Source organism: Styela clava, chromosome 13, assembly GCF_964204865.1.
Source record: "Styela clava chromosome 13, kaStyClav1.hap1.2, whole genome shotgun sequence".
NCBI classification, from domain to species: domain Eukaryota; kingdom Metazoa; phylum Chordata; class Ascidiacea; order Stolidobranchia; family Styelidae; genus Styela; species Styela clava.
The window spans coordinates 13011562-13037903 of NC_135262.1; the positions used below are offsets into that span (position 1 = coordinate 13011562).

Consider the following 26342-nt stretch of genomic DNA (forward strand, 5'->3'; position numbering starts at 1 on the left):
TAGTTATTTTGTTGAAACTTTATATGTATATATATATATATATATATATATTATTTACATATGACTGTTTTTGCATGGTTGTGTGACTTGTGTCTCTCGTCCAAACAAAGTAGGCTACCTTTACCGGTTGTCTGCCATTGTTTAATACAAATTCGTGGAACTTGTTACGTGTATTTCGGAATTTGCAAGGTTGACTGCCACAAGGGTGGATACAATATGAAACGATATCTAAATATGCGCTTGGATTATATGGTATTTCTGAAAGTCAGTTTTTGCTATATTTCTATAGCTGATATTTATTTGTGTAGTTGTTTCATATTAAAGTATTTATTGTTATTGCGGCTGTAATTATGAGATTTTGTGCAGCGAACGAATAAAACTTGCATTCAGTAATGTATTCAAAAATTAGTCAATACCCGCTGCGATGACCAATTGGCTACAAAGACTGTTTAGACTTTAGAGTAAAAAAATTCTGGCCACGAAAAAATTCGACTATTTTTAATATATTCTGATTTGTCATTATATATAAGGGGTTTGTCTTTCAAAACAACTCGATTAGTAATTTTTATGTTTTAAGTTGTGGCATGCATTGATATGAGAATATAATTAATTATCATCAATAAAACTTTTTGAAACAAATACCTTTTATCGTTTTAAATATTAGATATATATTACAATTAGAAACTACACCAATAGTGATATAATGTTGGATACTGTTTGTGTGTTGTTAATATTAACAACTTCAGTAAAGACTGACTGTGAGTAGCATAAGAACTATTTTTTTTATTTAATATGTACTTACATGTAGATACTGATCTTGCGACCATTTTGGTTGCTATTCATCTGATTGCCTCAATTAATTACTAGCATTATGTAAAACTAGATTTTAAATATAAATAAAATACTAACATTTGATCAAAAACACATTTACATGTATAATTTTCTCACATCATCCTCATGGTCATACCATGCATGATCTTTTATGACAAACAGATAGTGTGTTTCAGACCTATCCTGTCAATATAATTCACACGTTTATCCATATAGCCTTCTTTGACGTGCATGTTTAGGAATGTCTTCATCTGTTTCACAATATTTTCATTTAATGTTTTATAACAGTGCATCATATAAACAATACTTTTGTTTTCAGCTCACACTCAGGTCATTGACGCAGGACAGAATTCTAACGGTAAGTTTAAGCGGAACGTATATGTTAATCAAAACGTCTGGCAGATGGGTTTCAAGTTCAATACAAACTTGTAGCAAATAACTCTTTGTCACGACTGCATGGATGAACGACAACGTTGGCTAAAATAGATCAAATTTCTTTGAATTACCGCTTGGATGCATTTAATGAAAGCAGAGTTAGTATTCAAAAATATCAAGGAAATATGTAGTCATTGTATTACTCAAATACTCATTCGTGATCATTTGTGTGTTATAACATTCAGATCCACACCCATGCGATAGAACGTGCGAATATCCAGCTTCTCCTCAAATCTGCGAATACGATTTCGTTGTGGAGTGGTAAGACTTGAATTAGTCTATTACATTAACTGTCACAGGTTGATTAAAACACAAAGTAATAAAACGGTGGCAATATTTAGAAGCATATTTGTTTTTCGTGAACGACAAAACAAAGTGAAGCAAATTTAAAAAAAAATCTCATCCCCTATTCTACATACGCACATATATTTTTATACACAAGAAAAATCAAAGTGAACAGGCAAAACTGACATTTTACTTGAAGGACTAGCATCAGTGACAATTTACGTAATCATGCGAGATTCTGAACCCTCAATAGTTATATTCTTGGCCTATTTGTGCTATGAATGTCATTGAATATTTTCCTATTCTCAAATTTTTTCACAAATAAAAATGTCATATTCAGATTATTCGTTACAGGTGCATAGCTACCAGCTAAAAAAACCTGCTTTAAGATATTTTGAAACGAGATTTATCGCTCATTCTTTTTATTTATTCAATTTATATTAAATATTATCAATTTTGTACAATCGGATTATTTTACGAAGCCAGTACATGGTCATTTTCAACTCTTCTGTCAATATATATTTGTTTGTAGATGAAATCTCGCAAACTCAAAGAATTTAAACGTTACATAAAAAGTGCAATAAGTAAGAGTGACGTTTCCTGAAAAAATGGACATTGAATATTTATCGTGTTTTTTAAAAAAAAATTATATACGTACATATATTCTCGGATAAAAATGTCCAAGACGTGAGTGCATATAATGCAAATAACTGAATGTTCAATTGTTAATGATTGCAAACTTTCATAGATACCTATGTACCAAATGATTACAGTATAGTTATAGTACAAAGGTATCTACATAACGTAGTTTTTTCACAGGTTCTATTTAGAATACCCGTTTTTGTTTTGTACCCAATAAGTTATATATAAGATATAACGCTAGAGTGACAATCATATTTGAAAAAACAACTCGGGTATCGGCAACATGCCCAAACACGACCTCACAACAGTAACATTGTCGCCAAGTGCATGGAATGACGCCTGATATGACACATTTGTCTGAAAGCGGATTGGCAGAATAATATCATGCTAACTAGAGTCTATAATTCTCCAAGGTAAATTGAATTGCCCATTAGTTGAATTAGGAGTTTCTGGTTCCGAGCAAAGTACGTTGAAAGTGATATAAGATTTAACATCGTGAGACTCGTAGAACATATTCAAGAAGCGGTTATGAGGCAGTTACGAAATAAAGTAGAAGTTGTCATATACGTAGGATAATCGTTGTTATGTTTTCAACTCAAACAGTACCGGGCACAGAGCGCTAAGGTTTCGACTTATTATGGCAAAATTTTTCATTTTTTGTAACCCAGATCCAAATTACTGCTATAGTTCGTCTTTTTAAGTACAAAACAAAAGATACAAATCACTTTGAATTAAAACTACCAGTTTTTATCTCAGGTTAACAAAAACGAATTTCAAATTTTCAAAAAGCGAGGTAAAATGAGGGAATATCCACTAGTTCTATTGTATTTGCAGGTATTACACAATGTCCAAAGCATGCTACGACTGTCCATTCTCAATTTCTGATTGTTCAAGACCACATTGCGTTGCGGCTGATGGAGTAGGCCGTCCTTTAATAACTGTTAACAGATTATTCCCAGGACCCCAAATCAGGGTGAGTGCGGAACTAATTATCCAATGTATAATTTACTTTCGATTTAGCAATGAATAAGACAATCATATGGCATAATTATAATACAAAATAAAAAACATTTTATTTATGTAAGGTGTGCCATAATGATACTGTTCGTGTGATAATCAAAAACAAACTTGATAACGATGAGGGAATCGGAATTCACTGGCATGGTCTTCACATGAAAGATACGCCACATATGGATGGGGTTCCTATGTTGACTCAATGTGCCATACCAGCAAAAACGTCTTTCACCTATGAGTTTACGGCATATCCTCCAGGTATAAATATTGTGTTAATTCAGCCAAAATTATGAGTTTCTGTGAATCAAATTAACATATCTCCAAAATATTTCTACTTTTTTTATCAATGTTACAATTCAGGGCGCTCCAGAAGTGTGTGTACCAATGTGGAGGTAACACTGTTTTGTTCGCCTATTTTACATCAAGTTGTGTAAAGCTATGCGCAGGGGCAGGGGCGGATTAACCAGTAAACAATATAAGCACGTGCTTAGGGCATCAAGCAAAGGGGGGCACCACAGAAATTTTTATATCAGAATTTTCAATAGTTCATCGGTGTTTAATAAAATATTACGAGTTGAACAGACAACTCAGACTTGTTCGTATTTTTTTTTCCTCAAGCATCATATTAAGCTTCTCGATCAATGTTTGGAGGTTTGCGAACTACCTTTAAAAAATCGTGTACATCAATGGACCTTTCCCCGACCTTTGACCCCCAAAAAATTCTTCCTATACTTTACAATTGCAAAATTCTCGGGGCTTATTTTAAGAGTGGTTTCGCGAGTTGGCCCCTGTAAAATGGGGTATTTGTTGAGACCATCATTATGTTTCATGGTGTACAATTATCACCTTTTTATAAGTACCGGTAAGGAATTTTAGCCTAGTCTAACACAGCTATTTTTACACCAATTTTTCATTTACTGCAATTGAATTAAAACTTATAAAAAGACATGGTGATCATTTAATTATCTGATTTATGCTCAAATTTCCGAAACACAACTAAAAACTAACGAATAGAGATAAAAAAACGCGAAAACGAGGTAATGTTTACAAGCATGCCTGAAAATCTGTCTGAGTGAGAAAAGTGTCTGAGCGGATGCGAAAAGGGTACATTGTTACGTCACTTTCTTGCATCTTGCTGATTGGCCAATTACTCGAAGTCAACAAGGAGGTTGATGCTCGGAGAAGGTACATTAGTGATGAACACTGAAACTTACTTGTCGAAAGTTTGGTGTAGCGACAACTTCAAAATTAAAAATGGCGCACTATGTGGCGGTTCCGCGATCGCATTTCAGCGATCTAGAGGTCAGCGAAGTTGGGGAGTTTTCTGGTAAGGTAGACTAGACTAATAAGTACTGGTAAAATTTTAAACTGCAGTTTGTACTCGGTTCATCTGGTATTTCGATTCACGTTGAGACTTGACGCGTGAGTCTTAATCGTGACAATTCCCAGAATATATGGAAATCATATTCTGCTAAGCCAGTTGATGCAAACCTAGGCAGCTAGACTACTTATATTGCAGATAAAATGCAAGAGCTGGAATTCGTTTTATGTTATTGTTTTGGAATAAAATTTTACAGAATTTTCACAGAGTAAGTCAAGTTCTGCAAAGTGAGAATGTAGACTTACAAACATGCGCGCATCTGTATGCATCATTACGAGGCCAGCTGCGCATTCCACGAGATGAATTTGAACGCTATGAAGCGCTCACGCTACCACTGCAACCAAATGTCTCTTCATCTGCTGAGAAGGAAAGGTATTCGCAGGGTTGTCAAAAGCTTATTGATGCTTACCCAGAAGATTTCAACAGTAATTTCTCAGCTGAGCTTCAGCAGTCTCATTTATATGTGCTCCATAAATTCAATGACACAGGAAAAAAAAATCAAGATTCAGTCATGCTGAACTTTACAAAATTCTTGTAGAATATAACATTGAGTGCGCCTTTTCAAATGTAGACAGCAGCTTTAAAATATTTTTAACATTAATGATCACAAATTGTTCAGCAGAACGTTCATTTTCTCAGCTGAAGTATATTAAAAACCCCTACAGAACAACTACGAAACAAAACAGACTAGAATACTAGATGCTTTATCTCTGTTGAGTATAGAGGCAGATGTGTTACATAAGCTTAGTTTTGAGGATCTAATCAAAGACTTTGCAGCTAAAAAAATTAGGAAAAAACTTTTCAAAAGTAAGTGAAAGACTTCTGTCTTTTCAAATGTTAGTGGTGCCTTTGTAATGTCAGTGGCGTAGTATCTAGTATGGAGAGAGACTTGTTTTGATAATATGAGAAAATTTATCAGAATCAAATTCAAGTAAATGTACCGAAAAACATCGTTTGCTTCCTTACTGTTGGTATTGTTTTATTTCAATTTCATCTTTTTCAAAATTTTGTGTTGTTCATTATTTAATGTAAAAGATGTATTATGTAAGAATAAGATTAGTTTTGGGAATATGAGCAGAATTTCACAGTCAAAAAAATGTGAGAAAACCTAAAAATGTTTGTAGAAGTTGTATTTTTTTACTGTTGGTTGTGAGTATTTTTGATGGATTATATTATTTTAATTATATGTATTTTAAAAGACACATATGGGGGCACCAAAGCCTCCAGTGCTTAGGGCACCAAAGGGGCTTAGCCCGCCCCTGCGCAGGGGGTATTTTTCATGGCTAACACAAACAGTCCTCTCGCATTAGAACTAAAATGGGAGAAAATCGGAATAAAGTTATGACCTAACCCTAACCTGGTGCACACACTACGGAAGTGCTCAATTTCGCACGTAGTAGTGACCGAAATCATAATCTCAATAACGTTGATTTTCTTTATTTTATCCTAATTCAAATCATTCAGGAACACATTTTTGGCATTCACATGCCGGTTTGCAAAAAGCAGATGGTTTAGCTGGCGCGCTTATCATTAATCGTGACAGTGAGGATGATCCACACCGAGGACAATTTGATGTTGGTAGGTAGATATATAGAACTAAATTTTGGTTAGATAAAAGATGGTTATAATACCTTTATTTAATTGGAATTAGAAACTTTTATAACCACAAACGAATACCACACTTTTGGTTCATATCTTCAATCTTATATAATACTAGTTTATGAGAGGAACCCATACATTTAGAGCAGAATGTTGACGAGAGTCTATTTCATCAAGGCCCCCCCTCCTTCATTAAAAATTAATATGACGTCATAATATCAATACATTTAAATTGTCTTATTACGCCATACGTCATGAAGGAATTTTCAAAATTTGCGTGGAATACGAAATTTTACTTACAGTCAAAATACGCGTGCTAATCACAAAGTTTATTAGAATTATATGATAAGTTGAAGGTTAAAATAATTAAGCCTTAATAAATCTTCATGGCCAAATTAATAATAAATAAATAAAAGTTCTGATGAACTAAATTATAATTTATTCTTTTAAAATCAACAGGTCCACAATAAAAAAAAAGATCCTTTAATAGAAATAATAGGTATTTCATATATTCATTGGTGTGAAGATAAATTAATACAGTACATTAATGCGTACATTCTAATAAAATGTTATTGTTTTTATTTTAAGATTCTGCTGAGCACGTTTTATTCTTGGCAGATTGGTGGCATACAACAACATTAGCTTTTTTTCTCAAAAAACACCACTTTGAAGGTGGTCCAAACAGAGGAGACAATGTTTTAATAAACGGAAAAGGTGTATTTGAGGTATCTTCTGGAGGCTGAGTAATCAAGTACATAACTTGAAATACAATCATTTTTGGACGAAGCGAACTTCATATTTTTTATTTTTAGGAGTTCTTCAATTCAACAGACAACTCTACTCATTTTACCCCGCGAAAGACTTTTTATGTCGAACAAAATACACGTTATCGATTCCGGATGATAAGTAATGCTGCCTCTTGTGCATATGCTGTAAGTACCTTTTATATAAATGTGACTTGTAGCCATGTACCAATCACACGTTTTTGCAATCTTCGCACTGAAATGGTTGGGCCATACTTCATTTGTTTTAGTAATGTGATGAAGTTTAAATATTGGACTATTTCCTGCGGAATACAGCAGAAGATACAAAATTGGACAATATAGGGTCGATCCCGATAGAAAAAAAGTTTTATCTGCAATTGTTATAATGTAATCCTGTTATTGTCTATAATTTTTTGAGTGTTAATTTTTTTCTAATTGGTACTTTAAAACCCTATGTAACTTGTCGCTCTGGGGCCATTTTACATGGATTATTTTTAAAATATTTTTTTCATCAACCATTATGCTAAAAGCTCACTCATGGCTTTTTAATAGTGTGTAGAGTTCTATTCAGCAATAAATGTTTAAAACACACTGCTCTAATAATATTTTTTCTATACGACAAAATTTCCAAAATTTCTATTGAACAACCTCATACTTGCGAGATTTTGTGTCTAGTAGAGGGTTAATAATTATTCCTAATTAATTAATTTTTATTGCGACGTTTTCTTGTGTTATTTGCCAACAGAACAATACCAGAATCACTATTGTATCAAGAATGGTTACTCTAAAATTCACAATTGTATTTACACATTTTCAATATCAACGCTCCATTTGACAATTTTGATGACGTCACACCTCTAATTATTACTGCACAGACCCCCTCAATGCAAAAAATGTTACTTTTTTTTACGGCAATGCGCGTATAGAAAGATGTAAACATTCTAATGCGCGCCTTTACGCGTTAAAATTATCTTCAATTTTACGTTTTTTTCACGTTTAAAAGTTCTCTATACCTACACCAAGTATGGTGCAGTCGAAATCATATTTTTCAAAACATCACAGGGCCAGGGATGGAATGTATTACTGAAAATACATGATAAACCAATACTAAGCCATTATAAGGGAGGTATTGTAGTTCATTTCCCATCTGAGTCACATCAGTGATTTTACATGTCTGACTGGCGATTTTGAAATCGATGCTATTCATAGAACTGGCATTTTCGGAGAAGCTGGAGTCCCTTTTTCGTGAAATATTTGACCCTACTATGGAACATTAACTGTAAAAGACCAAGAATACCTTTTAGAGATGGACTGTGCATGAATCATACATTGTACGACTGTGTATATTCTCATCCGGTAGCTGAATTTGTCATTCCATTTATGACAACTTTTAGGTTTCTATTGACGGGCACGAACTGAAGGTAATTGCAACTGACGGACATGATGTTGAACCATATATGGTATCGTCGCTTGTCATTCACAGCGGAGAAAGATACGACTTCGTCGTTGATGCATCCAACGAAGTTGCAAACTACTGGATAAGAGTACGCGCCTTAGAAAGCTGTGCTCGATTATCACAGATGGCGATTTTAAGGTAAAATCAATTTCAAATCAAAGAATTTTCATTTTCGATGTCGTTCGAGTGATTTAAAAGCTCGGATTAAAATTCATAAATTCACTCTCAAATTGAGAATCTGTTGATTATACCTTAAATGGGGATGTCAGGAAAAATTGATGTTGATGGCATTATTTATTTATTATTATTTTTGCCTCACTGTACAGATATCAAGGAGCGCCCGAATCAGATCCAAGTACAACTGCAGTGTCATCTGGAACTGAAAAAGAATTGAATAATCCATGGGCTGATGCTGCAAATGAAAGCAACAGTCAGGTCACGTCGCTTAAAACGATGTATTCTCGGACATATCCGGCTAGGGTAGGATATGATGGTGAGGATTTCTCAGCATTTCTGCCATTAAATCCAAAGAACAGATAGGATTGACTATAATATCTGTAATGAAATCTTTAATACCTGTAATGGGACACGTATAATTGTACTCCAATCATGCTAGAAATTTTTCTAAAAATAACAAATGCTTTCCACTTTTCAGGAACGCCGGACCAAACTCATTTTATTGGATTTGATATATATATGATCAATCACCCGAGTTATAATCATCCCGAGCTTTATGCATTTCCCGACGTCGTTCCTCGGTTCTTCTCACAACTAAACAACGTCTCATTTGCGTTTCCAAAATATCCCATGTTAACTCAATCGAAATATATTGATGATGATCATCTGTGTAATCCCGAAACGGCTCAATGGAACCGGAACACCTCCCGGTTTTGCCAGAATAACTTCTGTTCTTGCCCATACGTCATCAATGCTAAAGTTGGAAATCTCGTAGAATTGGTGCTTTATGATGAGGGCATGTTTCCGTTTGTCGAAGTCGGGCATCCTATGCATCTACATGGACAGCATTTCAAGGTTGTGGCAATGAAAAAGTAAGGCATGGGCTATACATGTTTAACTAATGTATCGGATACGATGATCGGATCACATTTTAGTCATTTACTTGATAAGTAGCAGGATTTCCATTTTGAAAATCGGAACTGTTTAATGGATATGCTTGTGCTCAAGCCAATGAAAAAATATCTGAGTAATTTAGAATTTCCTAATTGTTACAGTATTCATTGAAGACGTAGTATGTTCAATAGAACATCGGTCATGCCAACCTTGAATTTATGCTGTGTTACAGAAAAAATCAGAATCATAAGTTCTGTCTCGGGATTCTGGTTAGATCAAAGTCTATGTCACTCTCATCAAATACCGAAATGTAAAAAATACAGTAGGCTGGGTATGTGTCACGGCTTTCAACCCATAGGTTATTGCTGGATGTGTTATAACCTATTGCTATAATATATTGAACGCCTCAATCTCCTTTTGGCACATTTCAGGGTCGGCGATTCTCTCTCTCCCGAATCGGTCAAGGAAATTCATGCTAACGGTAGTATAGAATACAATTTCAACACAGTTCTGAAAGACACTGTTATTGTTCCTCATGGTGGATACACAGTTATTCGTTTTTTTGCTGATAACCCCGGAGTCTGGTTCTTCCATTGTCATCAGATCTTCCATTTGCATATAGGTAAAACGTTGTAAGTCAAATATTTATTGGACGTTTAGTGGACATAACGATCATTTTAATATTTTGTTGTTGTTCTTGTTAATTTTCGTCTTCATAATTATAAAATTGCTTTTCTCTTCGAATACTGGACCGATTGCTTTGAAATTTTCAGAGGTTAAAGATTGATTGTCAGAAAGCTATTATATTTATTTATTCCTAAATTTTCTATGAGTCTTATGAGATCTAATATTTCATCCAGAATTGCTCTGTATTACTTTTTAATTATGGGGACACGATTTTTAATCCGTCAAGCGTGACGGCTGAAAATTCTTGCGACTGAAAAATCGGAGAATTTTTGAGGGTACGTTACCGGTAACGTCAAAGGTAAGGACTGCTTCACTCTGGTCCACGTGTCCATATATTTGAGCGTTGCTCTCTTGTATTTAAAACATAAATATCGGAGAAAAGTGATCATTTTTTTTTTTGTGTTATAGGAATGAGTTTGGTTTTTAAAGTTGGAGAACCTAGCGATTGGGTGAAACCGCCTGAAGACTTCCCGAAATGTGGACCCTGGCCAGGAAAAGCAGTGAGCAGAGCAGAGAGTTGTTTGTTCAAAAATGGATATATGATGTATATTCTCTTGCAAATGTTTTGTTACTTTGCCTTCCAAAATGCTGATTACTGAAATCATCAAGTATGCTCGAAAAATAATTTGTCGACTGAAAATCTAATTGAATCAACAATATTGTGAACGATAGTTCACTGATTAGAAATTTTGAGAAATCGGTTGAACTCGGTACAGTTTATTTACCTTCAAAATCCGTATTTTCGAGATAACGTTCAATTCATACTTACATATCAACGAATAAACAACTATCAAAAATAGAATTGTACAAAATGATCAATCAAATTTTTTTAATTTGAATCGTTCTTCGTTGAAAGAACTGTTTTGTTATACCCACCAGACAATCCACTTCATTTGAAATTCCTCTTGTTAGTTTTTCTGCTATGGAACATAATTTTACAGTAGCCTTAAATCTTTTGTCACGGAATTTTCCATGAGAAAACTTCTCAAAAATTGATTTTGTTTCAAATTCAATATGAAAAATTTATCGCGAAAACAATATTCATCTCGCAATGATACGGTGTGATGAAATAGAAGTTAACTTTATGCATGATACAAAACAATGAAGCTTAATTGTTTAAGCAGTTATTCTTATATAAAAACACATTGCAGATATAAGCAATAGTGCATGCAATTTGTGGATTTTTGGTTTCACACTTTTTCTTCTGTAATCTTGTGGTTCGTATAACCTCTTCCGTTGTTCGTTTCTGCATGTTCTTTTTCGATGGAAGTCTTGCAATTTTGACACTTACAGAGAAAAGCGTCATGGATTGGATAGTTCCAGTGATCCGGAAAAAGCATAACACAGAAACCAAGTATTACAAGAAAAGCTGCAGCGAGCCTTGCAGGACTGAATGTAACACCTTTCACAAAAATGTCAACGACTGAAAAAAAATTCAGCATGAGTGGAAAAATAGTGTTTTTTTTTATAATAGATATTAATTCCAGTTCATTTTTATTATGCTTGACAAGTAACTCTGGTAGAGTTTGTTGTATATTCAACTATAAATATATACGCCCTATCGTAATAAATATCTACTCTGATAATACAATACGAATAGCATTAAACATTGTTTATTACCTGCGTTGAGCGGGATTCCCAGCATCATTGCAATCGATATAAATAAAGGATACGTATAAGCCACGCCGAAATTAACAGCAAAGTTGAACACTAAAAGATTGGAACATTCATTAACCTGATAGAAAAATTCAATAGATTTTATATTATCAAGTTATTTATTTGAAGTGAGACGTTAAAGTTACTCATGTGCATTAAAGGGATTGAACCACGAAACAAATTAAATTTGTTATATTCTTATATTATGGAGAATGAATGGGTATCTGGAAAATCTCTCTTCGTTTCAAATTAAATTTACTTGTTCAATTTTACAATAAGGATGCGAAATAGAATAATCATTATTGAATAAATAAAGTTACCCAAAGAAAGAAAGTTCGACGTGGTCAGGTCTGACCATGGTATATCATCCGCTTCAAAGTATTCCACTCCAGTAAAATAAAGAATCAAAAACACGATCCACATAAAAACTGCGTTGCTGACTCCGAGCAAAGACAGGAAGAGAGAAACTTGCCCCAAATTTGCAGTTCCCAACCACGACTTGAAAATAACCTGTAATATAAATTATATATATTTGGGAGCACAAAAGGATTGTGAGGAGTTTCTGAATACTTTATATATAACTGCAATCACATACACTTTTTTTTATAAAACATGAGAGCAATGGTCAAATGTATAAACACCGAGGCCAGAACGAAATATTTTACCCACAATTTTCCCAAAATCATATCATAAACGAAGCTGAAATTGTGGAATGGCTATCGTACGTGGGGCAAATTTACGTGGCATAACAGTTTATACATAACAGTTTTTAATTTGATTACCTCATCGCACACAAACAAACGAATCCCGTGGAGCCCACAGAACTTTTTGAAATAAATTGAAGTAATAGCGACCATAACAATCTTTAACCACTGAAAATTTCAATGCAATTGGTTCAGTAGTTAAAATGAAAAGCGATTTTTTCACAACAACAAGAAGAATTCTGACAACGACAATGCAACAGCAAAACGATCCTTAGATCCACTTCGTGTCTAATAGAAATCAACACATCTGACGCTTACCTTGTAAAGCGCTGCTCCAAAAGCAGATATAACTGTCATCATGGTACCTCCCAAAATTCCGGATCCGCCCACGAAACCATCGGCATAGGCAAATAATGCAACCCCAGCTATGCAAAAAATGCAGGCAAAAATCTGAGAATAGGAATGTTTTTAGAATAACGCCTTCAGATGCTAAATGATATTATATACACGGACTAGGTGACAATTCCATTTGGGGTCGTAATAATGAGAGGGTATAAAACAATGACAATTTTTTATTTTTCTAACAGCTTCACAAAATACTGCTACATACCCTTATAGCGTAAAGTCTTTCATGAAGAATGCATAACGCCAGCATGTAGACAAAAGCAACATTTGAAGCAAATATGGCAGAAGCATCGGTTGCAGCAATATACTTCAGGCTGGAAATATACAGGTAATTTGTGGCCAGCCACAACATATTTAAAGGAACAATCTTTAAGAAGAATTGTGTTTTCGATATTTCAGGAGTTTTAAACATTCGCGCTGCATCTCTAAATGTAAAAAAAGTATACTAATCACATCTTACTGTGGAATTGTTTTTTTGTTCAGCATTTTCATTTTTTTCGTTATATATTTTTCATACAAAGTAAATGTCATAACTCTATGGCACACTTTGTTATTGGTCGTGGTACGACTGAACTAACTTTATAAGCAAATTGCAATAATAATTTATAAGTTTTGGACATTTCACAACACGTCCACATTCGAAATATCAGAAAAAAATCGTGTTTATGGAGATTTCAGTTTGATTTGATTTATTCGTATAGAGAAATATTCTCTTACTATTACATATGTATATATATAAGTCGCAAAGAATCATACTATAAATCATCATCAATTTTGTAACAGATATTGCCCTCAATTCTTTGCTCTTTTTTTTAATTTCCGAATATAATTATCCGAGTCTGAAAGATTTATTTTATGATGGGTGTAACCCATTCGCTAAAGCAGAGAACCAATCACCTAAATAAATTTATTATTTTTGATTACAAATGTAGTAGGCAGTTTGAAACTATGCCTAAATCTATTATGATAGAAGTAAAGACATGACCCCGAAAGGACATAGCTAAAATATTGTTCATGAAAAATGAACATCACCTGAAAGACATTGATATTTCCGCACGGTTCCTGAATTTCAATCCTATAAAAATAGTGTAAGCTGGAAAGCACAAAGTCATCCAACATGTTCCCATCCAAGTGGTGAAGTAAGGAGCATTGAAGCTGGCAAGCTGCACGGCATTTTGTGCAAATTGTTGCGTCCCAACCCATGAAACCGCAAGAAATATAACAATGACGCATCCTAAATGAACGTTAAAATCAATATTTGCTACTCGGATAATTTTTAATGTAAGCGCGTGTTGCATCAACACGTTTCAACAGTTGATTTCTACCAAACCCAATCTAGTAAGAGTGTTCGTTCACTTATTCTTGTTAAAACATATTAAACTTAACAGTTAGCATCATTTCAATGTGTTTGAATTATCATGTGCATCAAACAGTAGTTTATATTAGTCTATATAGATCAACATCATTTTAATATGAGTTGTATATTACAATACGTCAAGCAGCCATTCCAATTTTCATTTGCGTGAATAGAAGGTTAAATGTTATTAATAATCATCAAATAAAACGGTCCGCTATCTTGAGCAATTTATGTAGCAATACACAATATGGAACGTTATCTACTAATATATCGTACTTTATAGTTACACAAAAATGACAAAATACATACGAATATCAGACATGGAATTCTGAATTTTCGCAAGTTTGGCGATTAAAATGATAAACCAAATTAAATCGGACCTGAACAGAAGCCTCTATGAACTTATCATTATAAATTTTGGCCATGTACATACCAATTGTGATTTTTTGCTTCTTTTCGTCCCAGAATTTTTCTTTTGCGGCAGAAATTTCAGCATCTTTTATAATGGACGACGATTGCGATGCAATCGAAGATCTTTTTTCGTCTGAATAAAACTCGTCTGCGTCTTCATCTATTTGGAAAAATGGAAAGATAATATTCATTTCATTAAAATATAGATCAGCGTTTCTCAAAGTCCAAAGAAAAATGTATGGATGAAATTGAACCAAGGTTCGAAAGTTCAACGTGACAAGCTGATGAATAGACGCAAGGACTAGTTTGGTCATTGACACTTACTGTCATTACTGTATTGTTTATTTATTTATATTAATAATAAAAATAAAAATGGAATGTTACTCAAAATCCTCATTAAAGGTTCAGATTTTTTACGCTGACAATACGCCGCAAGATAATAGAGATTGAGATCCATTGATCTAGATCACTTTGCCGCGTCATGTACAAATTGTATGGATTGCGATTTTTTTGTAAAAAATTGTTTACAGAGTTAACAAAACGTGTTTTTAACTGCGTCACTAAAGCAGTACTTTTGGTAGAGAGCGAAAAGATTGGATATTATTAAAATTTGATAAAATACAAAGCTAAGACTTCATGCATGAGGATATGTATGTTACCTAATGCACGTTGGCGTTGTCGATCATAGGTCTCGATTTCTACTACTGATCTAAGATCATTGCTGAACATATGTTTGCCATCTCATTCAAGGTTATGAACCTTCTGAAAGGGCTATTAAGAACCCTCAGAAGATTTGGGCATTGCAAAAACAGCAGTGCCATATTTTTGTGTAGTTAGTTACTTGTATAAAAAAAATTACCCAATTTGAAGGCGTGACCCAATCCGTGAATAATTTTAAAATAATATATAAATAATTGGATGAAGGATTTATGTTGAAAGAGACCGATCCATTTTTTGATGCAGCTTTAAGAAGAAAGGGTTTGATGAATTTTTCACAGCAAAAATGCAAGCTTATCGTTGTCTAAATGCATAGATTTTGATGGGTTAATGATCTATAGTTACAAAGACTTCATTCCAGAAGAGTAAAACCGAGAAATAGAAGCTGTGTTTTTTTATGTTAACCATTATTTTTCAACACATAACTGAAAAAAAATCAATTATCGAACATCAAGAAATTACATTCTATGTCAAGAACAGCCTGTCTCATTTGAGTATATATTACTCTTGTTGCATCACCAACTATTCATATACCACGTAGCACTTGTCAGTCTAAAACGCTATGTCATTGTGAGGAAGTATTGACTATTCTCATAAATGCGTCATCAGAAATTTGTACTACAATCATTATTAGAGTTTTTCATCGCCACGTGTGTACTTATCTGCACAAGTTCAAACAAATTCCGATAATTTTGTTTGTTAAATGTGATTTACATTTTCTTGAACAAATATATATATATACTAATCTTCGTTATATTCTTTATCGTTTGTTACAGCGCAACTTTAAAAACATTTCACGCCTATAATTGAACGGAATCATCCATCAGGTTATTTTTTGGTGCTTACGTGAGCTCTATTCATCCACAAGTTTTTTAACCGATGTCTTTCTAATACTGCGATCTACCCTTCTATCTGGTTTCAGTTTACTTGCAACGTCGTAACCCTAGGACTCCCTGTACTTTTATATTTTTGGGATTAAAAATTTTTCCACTCGGTGTTACTTTATAATGATAAATATATAACATAGAAGTACAAAATAATGATAACAAACAAGACAAGCACAACAAACGAAAATTTTAGAAAGTTGCAAAACTTCAAATGAGTTTAAAAAGTACTGCATCGGCAATGGACATTAAATATAGGCGAAAAACAACGATGAGATAGATACTTTCTGTATCGCACTCTAAACTTGTGAGCATTGTAATGATACATGCCTGTGTCATACACGCGGGAAGTGTATAAATACAGACAATGACGTGATTCAGAACACATATTATTCTGTGGGCATTCTAGTTCTTATTACATCTCAAAACCAAACTGAATTGTCACACAGAGAGTTATACATTTCTACGCCAAAACTAAACATTATGACAGAAATGCTTACAATGTCATGATAATATTGATGTTAAGAGATAATCCAAAGTTTTACACATGTCCTTTCAAAAGCTGATTTTTTATATCTCAATCTGCCAAATGATGAATTGAATCAATGCTTGCCAAAAGTTACAGCGATATCAAAATAGTTCAAGTTATTCGAATCCCATTCTTTCTTTGTCTAATAAATCTATACCTTGTAGATGCTTGGTTACAGCCACTGCTTCATGTCGATATTTAGACGTTTGCGGAATGTTTCCTAGTATTTCATGTCCCCTTTTGTAAAACAGCCCTGACTTTTGACCTGTCTTGTCAAGTATCATTTATCTAGCCAATAACAATCATACAATAGTAAAACCTTTCAGCATCAAATTGAAACTCCTTACCTTTATTATCAATTCGTCGCAGACTGGATGGTGGCGAATGTTCCATTGTGATTGTCACAAAATTCGAGTACGTATAATAAAACTCGTCCGCATGATTAAATTAGCTGACAAATTATCGCTGTAAACTGTCGGTTTATTTACACTGATTGTTAGTAATGTACTGCTTGTCGTAATGTTTACTTTCGAACTACGCAAAACCAATGTCTCTTTCGCATCAGATTAAAATTTATAATAACTCAATATTTAGTAATGAAGCGCCGACATTCACGCATTTTTAATCGGGAAATAGTTGAAGTCTTGTACATACAATTTGCTTCAATGCCCTGTAAAGTATATACCTGTTAATCAACTACCCAATGAATAAATTGATTGTACGTGCTCTTTCATTAAATATATTATTCATAGAAAGTTATGGGTTGTTCGATGGTCAGGCCCCCGGTATCACTATACTTGTAGTTTGTGGCCCATTGCGCTAAACAGTTGCACGCCCCTGGTCTAGTACATGTCGAAGCCGTAATTCGTACAGAGTTGACTAATGACTACTAGCTAGCGTCGAGGTCATCATTCGCTGTTTTATTAAGATTCACAGATTCTTGTATATATATATATATACTTAAAACTAACTTAGACTACTTGGTAATTTCAATCCGATTACAATGGAAGGGAAAATTGATTAATTGAAGATAAAACTGCATTCGATGGAGTTGCGTGTAACAAAAAAATTAAAAATCGGAATCAAAGCAATAGTAGAAGAAAATATAAGGGACCTACTGGAAGACTCAAAAAGAGAACATGATAAGAAGATATCGAGTCCAATTAACGAATTAGTCATAAATAATTCTCAACAAATGAGAAATTGGAAGCTATCTTTTGTCAAAGTGACCAATTAGTTGAGAAGCTTTCCGAAGTGACTAAAGAACTAGAGTGTCCGCGTCTCAAATATTCTAATTTTGACACTGATCCATGCACAGTAACTTAATTTTACCCCAAATTCCAACGAAGACTTCCGTAGGAATCAAATTACAAAAATATAGCTTCCAGGAACAAAAGTTCACCCGGTCATTATCAAATTAAAATTTATTTTCTCAAGATAATTAGGCACTGATTGAAATTATTATATGTAAATTTCTATCCTTACGACGTAGGCTACATAACTACCCATATCAAAATATTAAGAGTTTCTGTTTACACGGACATCACGTTTCGGAAATTTCAGTACGAATGAAATATACCTTAATTATTCTGTCTTTTTATATTTAATCACAGTAATCAAAAGTTAACTAACAGTTAAGGTTGCGTGAAAATTAACTACTTTTCCTTGCTCTATATGCCTTTGAGCAGGTGTATCCGTATGCGTATTACGCAAGGATGCTGTAGCAAGAGTGTGGCCAGGGTTGCCATATTGGCTTTTTTAACGCCAAATTTGCCATTTTTGGCTTTTTTCAAAGGCGTTTGGCGTCAGAATTTCCGTTTGGCTTTTTGGCGTTTTTTTGGCTTTTTTCAAGTCTATTCTAGTGCCTATTATTAAAATGATATGAAATACAATATTTCAGTATTTAGTGTGTAACAACTGAACAATAGCCTATTACTGTATTACCTGTACTTAGCTACGCAACATTAGGATTTCCTGGAGCATCGATTTCCTTGTTTGTTACATTAACTCTTACCCATACCCAATCAGAAATAATTGCAGTTTCTGCAGAAGCTCAGATAGATGTTCAAGCAGGGTTGTAAACATTGCCTCGTTTTTATAGTTTTGCGTGTTAACTACGCTAAAATTACTGAATTAGATATCAGTGGTCCACTTGTGAGCGGCAGGGGGTTAGATAAATTTTTTAATAAAATTTATGGTTTATAAATTTTAAAAGTGAAAAATTTTTCTATAGTAAAGTACGATATAGGGACAATTTTTTAAGGTATATCACAAGTGTAAGTAGAAACATGTAGGTATATTACATACTGACAGACTGAAGCAGCACCTTGTATTGTATATATTGAATGGTAAAATAATGCCAGAATGCTGTCCACTTGATATTTATTTTATTTCCTACAGTTCTATAGGAACTTTACTTTCTATTTGTGTGCCTCACTGAATGACCTGATGGCTCTACATCACCATCAGTACGTTGCCAAGGGCTTGGAATTTGACAAATCATGGGGCTTTTGTACTTAGTAAAATTGTTGGCTTTTTCTGGCTTTTTTTATGTCTTGATTTGGCTTTTTTTTTTAACGCTGGGGTCTGGCAACCCTGAGTGTGGCTATTCTATTCCATTCAAGAGTCTTGCTGCACACGAACACAAATATATTTCTGTAACGTTTCGATAGGTAAATTGGAGAGCTTTAGGAGATGTCCCTGTTGCTACGAAGGGCTTTAGGCTCCGCTTGTAGTGTTGTAGTCTGGTTTCTTTTTCAGTATAATTTTCTTCAAATTGTTGAAGTCCTTTTTGTGATGTTTGTAGATTCGGCGAAATGTTGCATACAGAAATACATTTGTGTTCGTGTGCAGCAAGACTCTTGAATTGAATAATCAAAAGTTAGTTTAAAAATAGCTGTGATATAGATCGGTACTTTTTAATAACAGGGTTGCCTATTTGGAACTGAAATGATTGTTTGAGACATATATATTAAGGCGTAAGGTGTAAGACGTAAACTAGCAAAACCACCCTTAAAATAACCCCGAAAATGTTGCAATCAAAAAATATAGGTAGAGACGTTCGGGGAAAAATCCATTGTTGACTCATCATTACCACAGTCAGTCGCACAATACTAAACACATAATGTCAGCTTTTGATTAATAAAACAAAACAAAAAATATGTCTTATGTGTAATGGACCTTTCCCCAACCTTTGACCTTGATTGTTTTGATTTTGGTCGCTCAGACAAATATTGCAAATATTCTTATTTCCAAAAGCTTCATTAACATACAAAAATGGAATCACTCAGAGATGACTTTTCTATGACTTGGTTCTCCAAGAACTTTTCTTTCCACCAGCTGGAGACGGATACAAAACTTTTCATTGAAAGGTGATATTTAAACTTATATGGTTGAAGAATGTCAGAGGACTGTGAGACCTGCGATCCCATGGTTCATAGACTAATAGATAGCGTCCAAGTTAGGACTAAATTGGTGGGTTTAGTATAGAAATGCAGGGGCAGTTTAAAAAGTCTTTTTTGCACAAACTACAGCAATCTGTAATTATGAACAGATGAATATTTTTTTCAGATGGTTCAGATGGTACATGATGGTTCAGTCGTCAATCTTGGTTCAACTCTGGAGTTCAAAGCCAAGTGCTATAGATAAGTTCAGGAGGCTCTGCCACCACATCATCTTCAAAAAGGGGTATCGCTGGATAGTCACCAAGTCTCTGATGCAATTTGCACATGCTAGGCACGGTGAGGGCACTTAAGTTTATGCCGTAGGCTATCATAGAAACACAGATTTATTAGCTCAGTAAGATGAGTGCAAATTATCGAAAGATTAGATTCAACAGGTTTATTGAGGTATTATGATCGATTACATACCACATAAAATTACAAGACCAATTATGTTATAGTGGTAAACATGGTTTGAAAATTGTTACATATTCATCAGAACTACTGGTGCTTGTTGCCATATCGTTAGACTAACCAAGACTATACAACAGATGAAATTGAGGGGAATAAAAGATTTTACGCCGAGCCAAGCATGTACAAGGGTTCCCCAGCATTGGTAACAACCTATATGGAGGGAACAAAATAGATCAACAGTTTTGTCGTCTGTAGTTGGTGCTAAGCCCACAAAGTTAGATCGAGCCAGAGTTCCAATCATACCGGTTCAACCAAAAACAGTCGGGTATCTGATAGGTTTCACAATATAGTTTATTCATTCAGTGTAGAAATAGAATATAACAGATTATAAAAAATATATGATGAAGGAACAAGCAAGAAAAAATATCCAAGAAAATTACTACAAATTATACAGTTTTCCAGATATTGTGTTGTATAGGATAAAAATACACACCAGATATATGCTTTTAGGCACAACAAACTGAAACCATGGAAGCAATGTAACTTCAAAATAATAGAATTAAATTCATTTCACAATTCCATTCACAGACATAATGCACCACAAAGATTTTACTGCTGAGTTATTTTATTAAAGCTGCCTGGTTTCATCTCCTGATAATATGGGATAATTGCGCCAACTGAGCACTACCTCATTGCTGCATTGTTATATAGTCAGCCCATAGTCAGATGGGCAAACACCCACCACTTGGTTCGGTTCTAAAGTTATCAGGTGATTATGAACAAGTTGTAATTTATATGACAGTGATAAATGCAAAACAACCTAACAAAATATGGATATTTATCACACACCACAGTTACTACCAAGTGCAGGGCCAACTTCTGGTATCAGAAGCAGCTTGGTGTGACTTTGCAGTCCGCATAAAAATGATATTGCAATCACCAGGCAGGGTCACACCGGACATGGCTTGCAAGCGAAGCATCCTCCATAAAGTAACATCATTTTATCACCAATAGATTGTAAAAAATTCTGCATGAAGTCCCAAGTCTTCAATATTAATTTTCCTTCTTTATTCATCATTTTTACAGTTAGCAAATATGACACCAATGCTGGAAGAAGTGTGTTTTCTCATTTTGAATTATGTTGAAAGTGTTGCCTGATTCTGAATCTTGTTAATTCTTTCGTGCCCTTTCATTGTTATTATTTCGTTTTCTTGTAGGTAGCCGCCTACTTTTTGAAATCTATTTTAAGTTATGCTCGACTTCCAGTTTTCTCTGCATTTTGTTTGTATGTTGACTTTTTGTGTTGTTTTATGCCAGAGAATCAAAATAAAATGATGATGATGCTTGCTTACATTTTTCTGCTGTCTGACAAAGCACTGTCATTTTCATTAGCGGCACTTGAGGTAGTTTCAACTAAAGAGTCTGGGGGCAGATCTGGTTGGATCCCTGACAATCCTTTCTCACTTTCGTCAGATTCGCATGTCTCTGTATCAAATGAAGTATCTGGTGACAGATCCTGTTAAATTATGATCCAAAGTTAACACTATTTCATGGTGCTTTGGGCAACAAGAATCTGATATAGGGTCAGGGTATTCATCAGTTGGTCCATCGCCTCCATGAAAATGCATGATGGAACGCATTGCTTGTATGAAAATTTATTTCATATAAAAATCAACATATTGAATATGTCATAGGTATCGAAAACTATTTATGTTGGCCTACCTTGGTACACACGTAAGTATTTCTGGTGATTTTTCCTAGGTTGAATCGACTGTGAGGCCTGTTGCATTCCTTTATCCACCTCATTGCTGTTGGTGGTCAATATGTGGCTTCGGAAAAGGCACAAATCTTACTCCATTTGAACGGCAGGGGTACCGTACAGGTTGTCAGACCGACAAATACCATATGCGCACCGTTTAAACATAGTTAGGCAAGTCTACGAAAATAATTCACTAATAGATTCTGTTTAATAAAAATGCAACATTGTATCGAAGGCGAATTCTTCCGTATTGACATACGGTAGGCTCAGTGGCGCAACCAGCGGGGGGGTTACGGGGGTCGTATCCCCCCCGTTTGAAATTCGTTTTTTTTTATTATTGTTCTACGTTCAAACAACGTCGTTCTACGGTCATAACAATCCGGTGAAAACTACTTTTTTCCAGTGCTTTATCACCTCGACGTAATTTAACACCGCCCGACTTCAATCATACCTTTTTGCTGTTAGTTACGTGATAATCGCTATCCCCGCGTATATGTTTGTATTCCAAAATGAGATATGTTACCTCAAAAAAGTAGAAATCGCGCGCTGTCGATGCGAATTGAAAGTGACAATAGCATAATGCTATCTCTCTCTCTCTTGTGACGAATACTCTCGTGCTTCATCATCTTGACGCAATGTAACGCCGCCCGTCTTCATGTTATAATGATGCAGTAGAAACTCTGAAAATCTGGATACGAAAATTATTTTCGGAAAAATATTGCTTCGATTAACCTAAGATTTTCTACATATGGAAGGCCGAAAACGCCGTACACATCCTACCGCCCCCGTTCGTCCACGTTCTGATTTAAAAACATTTCACAATTATTTCATTTTTTATCGCAATCGAAAACAGCCATGTGTGGCACGGCAATAACTAACAGTCGTCGTGAAAGGTTTTCAATAAACTTCGACTTGAAGTGCTTATAAGACGTCGAGGACGTTTTTGGTTGAAATTTTTTTACATTTGTTATCGTATATTTCAATTTAGTCACGATATGTTGTGCGCCTCGGCAATAAACTCAAAAGCAAATCCTGCCCTAATTAATTGTTTTCATCCTCAGTTATAGCTTCTAAATATTATTTGGTTTTTATCGGAGATTTTATCGTTATCCCGACGTCGTTGAATCATTCATTTTAAGTTGGAGGTATTGGTTTATAATCAAAAAATTATAACACATAACATGAAAAATTTAAATCAACGCCGACTCAAAAAGTAAAACACGTTTTTCCATCTTTATTCTCCATTATTGGCAGACGGAAATTTGGGAATCGGGTTTAACTAATTTGATTATGATGACGATGGTAAACAAAAGTACACAAACATACCATACCGTTCTTAGTTTTTAGTCGTTATTTCTCTGTCCTTTCTTCTTTCTATGAGCATATTAATTAAGACCATAAAACATGTTTTATTTTTAAACTCTGCGCTGATTTGAATATTTCATGTCGGCTGTTATGTATTTTTGTTTGTAAATGAATACCACTAACTTAAACTGAACGATGTTGTCATCAACGCCGGATGCCGACGAAATCCGCGATGGATATTAAATACTATTTAAGAGCTATTTTATACGCGCTAAATTACAAGAAATGAAAAAATTTCCTGTTATGTTCGGTCACTATCGAAACTGAGGATGAAAACAACTAATTAAGACACAATTTGCCGAGGACGCCTAAACCATCTCGACTAAGTTAAAATACACGATAAGAGAATATTTTCAATCAAAAACGTCCTCGAAGTCTTATAAGTTCTTCAAGTCGGCGTTTATCGAAATTCTTTCATGTCAGCTGTAATATATTGCCGAACCACACATGGACGACGACGCTAGGATATGTGCGCCATATTCGGGATTATTATAAACACGAAAAACAGTATTTGAAGTTTGCGATATTTGAATTTAAATTCGATTTGGACATCCCTGCATTAAATTAATCAGTTTTTAGTTGTGTTTCCAAAAATTAGTTGTAAATCAATTATTTTAATTGTCATCATGTCTTCCGGTGAGCTTCAGTTTAGTTTAGAAATTTTCTGGGGTTAGGGTCGGGAAAAGGTCCATTCGCAAGAAGTGCATTTTGTTTTTAGTCTTGACGAATTCACCCAACGAGCAACGCGCGGCACGAGGAAAACACTGGAATTTATTCAAGCCGTGTTTCACTATCCACGAGGCGCAAAGTGAGGGAAACGTTGAAAATAATTAAAAGCTTTTTGTTAGCAATTCGCCGGAATGTAATGAACGGCGTTTTTTTACCCACGAGGTGTAAGACATAGCGAAGCACCGTTAATGAACGAGGGCAAGGTAAGCGAAAGGCTGGGATTTAATCGATGGCGTTTCCCTTTTAACCACGAGCAATTGTTTCAGCGGGGCGACACCTAGTGGCGTTGCGACTTACGTCGTGGTTGCACTGTGTAAATTCCGGTCGGACCCCCCCCGTTGAAAACGGCCTGGTTGCGCCACTGGGTAGGCTACCGGTACCCTTGATTGCATCAGTACCGGTACCGGTATGACTGTCTACTATTTTTTGGTTCGGAATAGCAGTTGGTTGACCTGCACGGTACCTTAACTGTAAGGTGCCTGCAACGGGTACATCCTTTTAGTATAGATTGCGTGAACGTGATTTGCAACAAGTAACATACAGTATTACAGCTTTCTAATTCTCGCATCCCTGTGAAGAAAACAAAAGGCGAAAAAGAGGGACAAAGATCTGCCTAAACCGCCAGCAACCTGCGCGGAACGCGTTCAACGTTGTCAGAGCGACTTTTCAGCGGAGAATGTTTGTTTACATCTGCTCGCTTGTGATTGGTTGAGAATACGGATGTTTTGATGTCGGGGAAAGGTCCATAACGCAGACTCAACAACTTGGTTCTGCTGCCCCCTACAACGTGCTACCCGGAGCGGCCGCCTCTCTCGCCCCCTCTAGGCGCGTCACTGAGGTATGTAAAACTTCATATGAAGATTCACTAAAATACCAGACGTGTCCAAGAAAAATCTGACGTATGGCACTTTACAGCATATGAGCGTGTTTTTCCAAATTTTTTTAAATCTATATTGTGGTGTGAGCAAAAATTGCTGGAGATACTGATCCAAAAATTTCGCTTGCAACTTTTGCGATATAGCATCCGGTCGAGTTAGATATTATTCAAAAAAAGGGCTCTGACAAGATAGTTTAAGTTGCCTTTTGCGTTAATGTTTGCAGCACGTAAATTTGCGAAACAATAAATTTCGTCCACTATGTCTCCCTAATGTTATTTTTTTCAGTTTGCTCAACAGTTATTTGGTGTTATTACTATGACATCCGGTCAAAAGTGGTTTTCACATGTCCTTTCTTTTCAGCGGCGGCTCTGTTCTCTGTCCAGGGTTAGATAGATAGATACTGTAGTTTATTTTGAAAACTCCGTAACACACACAAATGAAATTGGAGAATTTTGGAGAGCAAGCAAAACCTTAAAAAGAATTCAAAACATGAGAAATATCATGTGCCTGCCCACCAGCACACACAAACCCAATTTAATGAGGCTTGGGCCAGAATTAGGACAGGAAAGCATCTACATACCGTATTTACCCAAGAAGAGAGGAAAATCGACAAGACGACTTGATCGTACCACAGTCCTTCGTCCGGTTATCAGTCAATTGGGTATCGTATGGGATTAGTTTGCCAGTTCAGCTGTATTGCATGGATAGGCTACGTAACCCATCCTACGCTGCTACGGCATACGGTACGGCGGCGAGGAGTCTGACAATACTGTCGCACATAATTATTCCTTGACTGCTCTCATCTTATATTCTATCTTATCACATTCAAGTTGAGCTTGACTTTTTATGTTGGTGTCTCCATTTAATATATTCAAATGCTTCAATAACCTGACTGCCACTATTCTATTTTAATTACTGCATCAAGTTGC

General features: G+C 35.0%; 2 protein-coding genes and 1 long non-coding RNA gene across 4 annotated transcripts; 1 reads left to right on the forward strand and 2 right to left on the reverse strand.

Moving 5' to 3' along the window:
- The first annotated feature begins 643 nt into the window (after window positions 1-643).
- LOC120333737 (uncharacterized) lies at window positions 644-11772 on the forward strand. Of its 2 annotated transcripts, none has more exons than XM_078119423.1 (13): window positions 644-758; window positions 1151-1189; window positions 1452-1527; window positions 3028-3166; window positions 3279-3465; window positions 6053-6166; window positions 6776-6912; window positions 7000-7119; window positions 8346-8545; window positions 8734-8900; window positions 9063-9456; window positions 9910-10100; window positions 10574-11772. In XM_078119423.1, exons 1-13 carry the CDS (start codon window positions 704-706, stop codon window positions 10762-10764), a joined length of 2010 nt encoding a protein of 669 aa, XP_077975549.1. In that variant the 5' UTR covers window positions 644-703; the 3' UTR covers window positions 10765-11772. The 2 variants fall into 2 exon arrangements, with proteins under 2 accessions (XP_077975549.1, XP_077975550.1); XM_078119424.1 differs by having other exon boundaries at window positions 9910-10110; window positions 10574-10741.
- On the reverse strand, window positions 11356-17449 carry LOC120333251 (solute carrier family 35 member F3-like). The gene is made up of 8 exons (XM_039400620.2): window positions 17176-17449; window positions 14721-14858; window positions 13963-14164; window positions 13136-13355; window positions 12844-12975; window positions 12142-12331; window positions 11786-11875; window positions 11356-11588 (listed from the first exon to the last, which is right to left on the reverse strand). The coding sequence occupies exons 1-8, from the start codon at window positions 17219-17221 to the stop codon at window positions 11356-11358; spliced, it is 1251 nt and encodes a 416-aa protein (XP_039256554.2). The 5' UTR covers window positions 17222-17449.
- A 3155-nt stretch (window positions 17450-20604) lies between these two features.
- LOC144431301 (uncharacterized) lies at window positions 20605-22702 on the reverse strand. The gene is made up of 2 exons (XR_013479931.1): window positions 22405-22702; window positions 20605-22198 (listed from the first exon to the last, which is right to left on the reverse strand). It is a non-coding gene; the product is annotated as an uncharacterized LOC144431301 (long non-coding RNA).
- Window positions 22703-26342: the final 3640 nt, after the last annotated feature.